Source organism: Eucyclogobius newberryi, unplaced genomic scaffold (genome assembly GCF_026437365.1).
Source record: "Eucyclogobius newberryi isolate DKJ021-1_F unplaced genomic scaffold, fEucNew1.0.hap1 SCAF_5, whole genome shotgun sequence".
Classification (NCBI taxonomy): domain Eukaryota; kingdom Metazoa; phylum Chordata; class Actinopteri; order Gobiiformes; family Gobiidae; genus Eucyclogobius; species Eucyclogobius newberryi.
In genome coordinates, this window is record NW_027316167.1 from 24,008,875 (window position 1) to 24,017,648 (window position 8,774).

The 8,774-nt window shown below is 39.1% G+C and overlaps 1 protein-coding gene across 5 annotated transcripts; it reads left to right on the forward strand.

Annotated features, from left to right (window-relative positions):
• Positions 1-3,877: 3,877 nt before the first annotated feature.
• Positions 3,878-8,326, forward strand: isl2b (ISL LIM homeobox 2b). Of its 5 annotated transcripts, none has more exons than XM_072465456.1 (6): positions 3,878-4,035; positions 4,353-4,542; positions 4,894-5,156; positions 5,819-6,117; positions 6,555-6,722; positions 7,618-8,326. In XM_072465456.1, exons 1-6 carry the CDS (start codon positions 3,903-3,905, stop codon positions 7,732-7,734), a joined length of 1,170 nt encoding a protein of 389 aa, XP_072321557.1. In that variant the 5' UTR covers positions 3,878-3,902; the 3' UTR covers positions 7,735-8,326. The 5 variants fall into 5 exon arrangements, with proteins under 5 accessions (XP_072321557.1, XP_072321559.1, XP_072321558.1 ...); XM_072465458.1 differs by having other exon boundaries at positions 5,819-6,105; XM_072465457.1 differs by having other exon boundaries at positions 5,822-6,117.
• Positions 8,327-8,774: the final 448 nt, after the last annotated feature.

The following is an 8,774-nucleotide window of genomic DNA, read 5'->3' on the forward strand; positions in this document are numbered from 1 at the left end:
ATGGACATAAACATAAGTGGCCTTGTTAAGGGACCTTTGAAGAAACAATCGTTACATTATTAAGATTGAGAGTTTTACAGGGTTAAGTCATTGGTGGAGAAGAGGAGAAGGTGCTTTAAGTTTCACAGTCACTAAATTATTATGCAAATTACAAGTGATGCAGTAGAAAAATAAAGGCATAGTCTTTGATTTTCACAGGCCTCACTTTATTTTGCATTCTATCCTCCTCACAGTCTCTTACTGGAGTCCATGATGGGGTCCATGGTGCGCCAGATCTCGGCCTGCACCTTCTCTGTGCACGTGCTCAGGGTCCTCCCACATTTCCATGAAGCCCCTGGGGAGTCGCACATCAATTGCTCTCAGCTAAATGCACTCACATATGAATATTTCAGTACAATTTAATGTTGCAGCTACAGCCCCAGAGGAGCAGAGCATCAATTTGTGAACACAGTTCTCCTGGAGTTAAAAGCCAAGCCCAATAATACAGAATGAAAGCCAGTGTCAATCCAGTCAGCCTTTTTTAACTTGAAAGAGTTAAGAAAGAGGAAAATCCTTCACCTTTTAGATGCACATAAACACAAATCATGACCATTCATACAGAGGCAATGTTGGTTAAATGAAGTGAAAATATCTCCTTGTGGTCAGTTCCCCCAGAGCCCTGGCGTGATGCCATTGAGCCCGAACCCACAGACCAGCTGCAGGAGCGAGTCAGGGAATCGCACACCTGCTGTCCTGCTTTTCAAATACCCCAAAGTGATGCTGCACCATGGTTTTGGCACCGGAGCACGCCACACAGGTGTGAGAACATGAGTGCTCTCATAAACAGGCCCAATGTGACATGAAGGAGTTAATCAGCCAAAGTCATCAATTAAACACACCCTTTTATCAAGGAAAATAAAGACAAATTGTTCTGTTAAACACAGTCTATGTGTATGTATCAGGAACTGCAAAACAAAAGCAGAACATTAAAAGCAAACTGAAACCTTTATAATCAAAACTTGATTCTGGGAATCATTCTAAAAAAAAATGTGTTTAATTTGTTAGGATCCCATTTGGTACATTAGTTATTACTGCAACAACTGGGATCCACACAGAACAACACACAGACAACCACACACAATGTAGACACCACAATTATACACATGTACATTTTCAGACTAACAATGTTAGTCCCACATGCAAATGTTTATTCCTCATATGTGCATATACATATGATTTTTGAGTTGCCTGTTATAATTTAACAATATATAATTTTCATAATGTATAAGTTAGTCTATTAAATTTGTAACAACTGTGAATTGTAGGTATTTTAAAATATCACCAGTGCACCAATGCCTTTATCTAATATGACTTGATGTTTAAACAGAGACCATTATATCCTCTAATTAACCACACAGTCGCTCTTAATCAGCGGGGCTGATAATGGGCTAGTAAAAAGTACAAGACACACACATTTGTAAAATAAAACAGGCAGCTGACAGTTACACTAATAATGTAATAATGGAAGCCCAACAATGCACAACTGCCTGGAGGCTCCAATCAAAGATTAATACAAATTATCATGTGAATACTGCATTAGCTCTGAAGAATGATGAATAATAAATTGGCAACATGGTTCCCCTCTCAGACTGGAGGCACTTGCATACGGTTGTGATTTTTTTTCCTTTTTCTAAGCTGGACCTGTACAGGACACGTCCCTGCACTCACTTGTGCATAAATATGTGTAAACATAAACCCCCAATGCCTAAAAGTGTTTTTGTTTAGATTTTTAGTTTGAACTAATTGAATAATAGTGAAAGCATGTTCTCAATTATATTTTTTCTATTTCTAATTTTCTACAAATCTACAGCTCTTGAATATTAAAAATAATAACAATAAAAGTAAATGCCTCTGTGTTTATTCAAATATTAATGATAACACATCGAACAATATTGCCCAGATTTCAAGTATAAATGAATTGTTAGTCTCTCATTGCTGTCTTATCATTAATTTTTGGGGTGAAACTCCAATTTAGGTCAAAAAATAGACAAAACTGGCACAACTGCATTGGCTGAAGCTCTGGGACTGTGCAGACATGGCCATTGTAAATTACTTATACGTGTGACAAAGGAGGCAGAGAGCCATCAAACCTTGAATCATTCACAAAGCATCAGTGAAAAGTTTGGCCTCTCGAAGCCCCTCCTGAATTCCAACTCTGATGCCAAAATTTAAGTGGACAATTTCAGTCACACATATATTTTTCATGAGGTTAATGGTCCCATCAGAGTGTGATTAGAGATTATGGAGGCTTTTATGTACGCTGAGTAACGCCTGGAATGGCTGCTCCCGATCAAACTGTCCTTAATAGGTCACAAACAATAAAGTCAGCGTGGATTAAGTATTAAGTATATGAAGGACCTCTGACCTGAGATATTAAACTCTCCCTCAACTGCTAAAATATATATGCATAAATTATGTTTAAAAATGTATCCTACTGTCCATTTACGAATTTCTAAAGTATAAATGACCCATATCACATCTAAATGGAAATGAATTCGGTAACTTGATATTCACCATCGAGCACCTGCACAGACATCGAGCCGTGTTTAAGTGTTTGGCCGAAATTTTACAATTAGCAGAGAACAAACAGTAGGATAAAGTCAGTCGCGCGTTCGCGTTTAGCTGCGCCTCGTTTGGATGATCGACGTGAATTGAAGTGTCCAATGAGATCATAGAAAAGACGCCAGCAGGCTCGTGCGGACCAATCGGGTCAAACCGGAAACTCGATTGTCACAGATCGGATCTTGCTTATTCCAAACACAGCTATTCATGACTACGACCCAAGATGCTCTACTCCAAAATCCCTCCCAGACATGACCATAAACAGAGCACACTCTGTGGCCTGTTCGGACGGTGGCTCTGATTTGATAAACATGTTTTTTTTTTTTTTTTTTACAACGGATAAAATAGACTACTTTTATGGTAAAATCACATTCAAGCAACAGATTACCTAGCGTACCTAGAGTAAATATATCAAATGATTAAATGTACATCAGATGCAGTATCCCTCTCTGTCCAATAGATGGCAATATATACTTCCATGGACATTCGGCTGCTCATCAGACATATGCAACTTTCCACTCCAGTCTGGCCTTTTGTCAGTGGACATGATAGCAATTCTAATTTGTTCTGTGTGTGTGTGTGTGTGTGTGCGTGTGTGTGTGTGTGTCTGTGTGTGTGTGTGTGTGTGTGTGTGTGTATGAATTGTATTTATTCTAGTAGGGTAATTACCAGAAAGGGACTTTGTGTTTTTGGGTACCTTGTTCATTATTTCATTAAATATTCAGATTTTATGGGGTGCTTCATTGTGTGACTTTTTGGATGGAGCGTCCGTCTTCTCCTTGTCTCATGACTTTGTTATGACGTTGCCTTGAATACTACATTATGGTATGTATCGCAGGTATTCAATTGTTTTTATTGCTAAATATAAAAAAAAATCCACAAATTTGACCTGTAACTCTCATTATCATCACCTGCTGCTCTTCTCCATTGGGCCAAATTTAATGCCAAACTGTGGAACATTTTCGGCAAAGTAATAACATTTCCATGGAGATGAAATAGTTAATATGAATTAATTCATATGAAATATTGTTAAACATTGTACATTTTAGGTAAGGTGTGTTTTCTCTCTATTTAAGCGGTGCCATTTTCTTTCTTTCTTCTTTTTTTTTCTGCCTACAATTTTACTTTCTATTAAAACATGTCTGCGTAAAATATGTTGGAGAAGCACAAAAATAACCTAACTAGGCGTCCACTGCTGAGGGGCAGAATCCATCTGCCCTGCGTCATGACGTAATGGGGCGGCGTGCTGGACCCTACATTCTCCTGCCCCCCTCCCTCTTCTGTCCGAGGAGACACAAGTTATGAGGGAGGCTGCCGAGGGCCAGTGTTGCGTTCACATCGTTTCTGCGTCAGCCGCTGCCCGTCATCCTTTCTGTATGGTGGATATTATCTTCAGCTCTTCTTTCTTGGATGATATGGGGGATCATTCCAAAAGTAAGTAGCTTGGCGTTTCTTATTTCTCGGCTTTTGCCCATCATGTTGTTGCCGCAGTGGTGTTGAGCAACAGCTTCAAGAGCGGAGCATACTTTGTTAAAAACGTGCTTTTTGGGCCTTTACAAACGCCGTAAGGCCACATGTTCACATTCTACTGGTAAAATAAATGATGCTGCCAAAGTGAATTGTTACATAACGTCTGGAGTTGTCGGGTCAGCAGAAGGAGCCGCGCAAAAAAGCGCAACATCTTGGTTTTGTCCCGATCACTTGCGCTGACTTATCATTTACACTGGACTGATATTTACGTTTGTTTGCAGAGAAGTCAGGTTTCGCGATGTGCGTTGGATGTGGAAGTCAAATCCATGACCAGTACATACTGAGAGTGTCCCCGGACCTTGAGTGGCACGCAGCCTGCCTCAAGTGCGCGGAGTGCAGCCAATACCTGGACGAGACTTGTACGTGTTTCGTACGAGACGGCAAAACCTACTGCAAGAGGGACTATGTCAGGTAAAGCAGGGATACAAATACAACTTTTTCATGCATATACTGCACAAATACACCATGCAGTTACGCGACAAAATTAAAGTATCTCTTAAAGAAAGTACGCATAACATGGCGCCTAATTTATTCCCAAAAAAAGCACCCTTAAATAAAACTTGATTCACTTCTGAAATTTTGCCGCAGCACCATATCATACAAAGGCTATTATGCATTTGGAATTACATGATAAGTAAATCATTTAGCAAATAGTGTTTTACAGAACACAATTTGGACTAGACAGCCTACAGTTTTGGTTCGCACTGCATTGGCGAGATTCTTTCACGCAAAATATCAATAATATTATCTGAACATTTGCAGGTTATTCGGTATAAAATGTGCGAAGTGCAACCTGGGCTTCAGCAGCAGTGACCTGGTAATGCGCGCCCGGGACAACGTGTACCACATCGAGTGCTTTCGCTGCTCGGTGTGCAGTCGTCAGCTACTGCCCGGGGACGAGTTCTCTCTGCGGGACGAAGAGCTTCTGTGCCGCGCGGACCACAGTCTGCTGCTGGACAGGAGCGCCACGGGAAGCCCACTGAGCCCTGGACACATGCACTCCAACAGACCCCTACACCTCGCAGGTCAGAGTTATTCCAGGCGTTATTTAGTCGTGTGTCCAGTTTGTACTAGGGAACATACAGAGAATAATATTGTAAATGGCAGAGATTCTCATTGTGTAGTTCAGGTCCATGTGTAAAATAAAACAGTCTCGAGTCGATCCAATTTTCCAATTAACGCAAAGCAGCTCTTTGGTCATGATCTGAATAATCGGCGGGGCCTGTTTAAGTCAGTGTGTGTTTCATAAGATGCTGTCACGCTCAAAACGGTTTCCAACAATCAAACTAAAAATGTCCAAGCAATTTGAAATATCTGTTTAAATCTGATGCTATTTTTTGCGGTTACTTTCTTTACATTTTGCCTTATAAAATATCCTTTGTGAAATATCTTAGTCCAAGTGCATGGAGTTGGTAGTTGCATTTTACGCACAGATAGGCACAAAACAAATATGAGAATTATTCGTTCCCAACTATTATAGGCTAAAATGATTTGACTAAGTTTGCCTGTGTAATCGAATCACCAACACGGTGCAGATTTTCCGTAATTGTAGAGATTAAAGAACAAAGAAAAACACACGTTTGACGCAAAGGCCTTCAAAACGAATTTGTTCAGCAATAGTTACAAACCCCCTAAGGCTGGCAAACAAACCACACTTATGTTTCCATGTTGTCCGTGTCACCCTCAGCAGACCCAGTCACGGTGCGGCAGGCTCCGCACCGGAACCACGTGCACAAACAGTCGGAGAAGACGACGCGCGTGCGGACGGTACTGAACGAGAAGCAGCTACACACACTGCGGACTTGCTACAACGCAAACCCGCGGCCAGACGCGCTCATGAAGGAGCAGCTGGTGGAGATGACCGGCCTGAGCCCCAGGGTGATACGGGTCTGGTTCCAAAACAAGCGCTGCAAGGACAAGAAGAAGTCCATCCTAATGAAACAACTCCAACAGCAGCACCACAGTGATAAGACTGTAAGCATCTTCGTAAGTTTGACTCTTTCATTACAAACCTTTTTGTGCGTGTTTGTGTCTAAATAGAAAACATTTGCAGTTATCGATAATCACGTGTTTATTATGTTTTATCTTGAAATAATTGAGCTCTTTCATCAGACTTCTCTTGTTGGCTCAGAGTTCTTTCCTGTATTCAAACTTTAACTCAATGAATAATGAATCAACTACTTTGGCTTTAGTTGCCCTATTGACCTGATACAGAGTAAAAGCTAATTTGTTGTTGATACTTAATTATTTGCTACTATGTCATTCCTAAACATGGCCTATCACCTTACATATCAACAGATAATCAAATTTAGCAAGCATCAATGTCAGATACAAAAAAAAAATCACATTCAACCTTTAGTAGAGAATTTAGAGCTTAGATGGTATTTCTATAAATTAATTTTAATGTTAATGTATGTCCCCAGAACCTGCAAGGCCTGACTGGGACCCCTCTGGTAGCGGGGAGTCCTATTCGACATGAGAGCACAGTTCAGGGCAATCCAGTGGAGGTGCAGACCTACCAGCCTCCATGGAAAGCTCTCAGTGAGTTTGCCCTGCAGAGCGATCTGGATCAACCCGCTTTCCAACAACTGGTGTGTATGGGCTTGGGATGGGAACTAAGCATCCAAGAAAAGCTCCATAGTTTCACTTTAATGCTCATCTGTTCTGTTTGATCTTGCTCATGTCATCAATTTTAGTGGAAAGGACATGCAGTCAAAAATAATGTCAGAATGTCTAAATTACTGAAGGATATAAAACATGCTCATGTTTCAAAATTTAAGATTGGAGTTTTCCACAGTGAAAATTGTGATTTGCCCAAAGACAGCACATTATTATAAAATTCTACGATATTAAATAAATGTTAGACTTATTGAACGACAGCCTTTAAAACTGTTTTTATGGTAAGACATTATTATATTTATTGTTTATATTTGTATTTATTGTTCATTTTCTTATATCTTGCATGATGGCTAGAAATTATATAGGTCTACCGCTTTGTACTTTGCACTAAATTGTTGATAATGCTAAACCTGAAAGTGGAATTTATTTATTTATTTTAGCCATTTTAAAACTAACAAGGACAAATGTTTGTTCATAGTACAATAATGAGAAGCTGTAAAAAGAAAGCATTTAAAAAAAAAATGAAAAAATAAAAACACATTTAATAATTACTTTAAATTAACTTATATCTGATACAGCATAAAACATTATTCATTTAAAAAGAAATCTACTTGTGTGTTGCAATAAACGTGGATGTCAAGTGGTGCTTGTATCAACACTGATTGCTAGTTTAAATAATATTGCAAAGGAGACTTGACCCTAATACGTTGATGCTTGTACCAATCATGCCACAATCACCACATAAAGCCTTCCTTTCTTTCTTTCTTCTCCATAAATATGGGCTTCTGCATTTGAATAGGCTTTTCTAAATACCAGTATGTCATGTATTGTGCATGCTGACACTGTATCTGTCCTTGTCGTCTTCAGGTGTCGTTCTCTGAGTCGGGCTCTCTGGGGAACTCCTCGGGCAGCGACGTGACTTCTTTGTCCTCCCAGTTACCGGACACCCCCAACAGTATGGTCCCCAGCCCGGTGGAGACGTGAAACAAGGACAACTCTTTTTTCTGTGCATTTTTTTTTTTTTTTTTTTTTTACACCTGCAAAAAGACAGTTGCAGCATGATCCCAGTCCTCTCCTGCATGTGAGCAGCTCATCACTTCGTTCGAAAACTACAGCAAGAAAGCAAGAGTCCTTTTTTGATTTTCCAAAACGGGCGTACACTCATTTTGTGTTATTTTGTTGGAGAATTCATTAACAGAACTGATGCATGAAGATCTGGATTTACCGTGCTTACAACACTTTTGGAACCATTTCCACTTAAAAGGGACATTCAACAAGCCCGTCCTTTGCTCATTGTGTATCTTCTTCAAAAAGACTTCTTTCATTTTTTTTTATACATTTTGTGGAGTCCAGTTCATGACTCACATGTCTTTGTCTTAAAAAGGTCTGCATGATAATCTGCAAAATGATTCGTGTTGTAAAAATACTTTATCTTAAATATTAATAATAAGAAGGCGCAGGTTGTTAAGCTTCTCGAACAAAAAGTAAGTTATTGTTATATTATTTATTGTTAGAAAATTGGTAAAACAATTATCAACTGGTACAAAAAATAAAAAGTTGAATATGCAACACTTGACATCACTTGACATCTTTGTATATTGAATTATGGCCAAGGGGCTATGAGCCAATACCTTTGATAATTTAATATGGGAAAAGATATATCTATTATCTTTCAGGGGAAAAAAAAACAGACAAAGTGTTATAAATTGTTGTATATAGCAAGCCATTTGTTCTTATCATAATCAGAAAAGGTTTATTGCCTTTACCAATGAACAGAATTCACAAACATTGGAATTTGCTTTGGTGATAAAACACACAAGTCAAAAAGTAAAACAATTTAAATCTGCTATAGGATAAAAATAAATAAATAAATAGGCTATAAGATAAAAAAAAAAAAATCAGGCTTATATCTGCAACATTCTGCGTAATCGACACAGCAATTCGATAACCGATTTAACGCAAGCTTAAGAAGTAAAACTGCAGCTTCAGTATGTAGTCGGTCCTGTTTGGCCAACACGAGGATT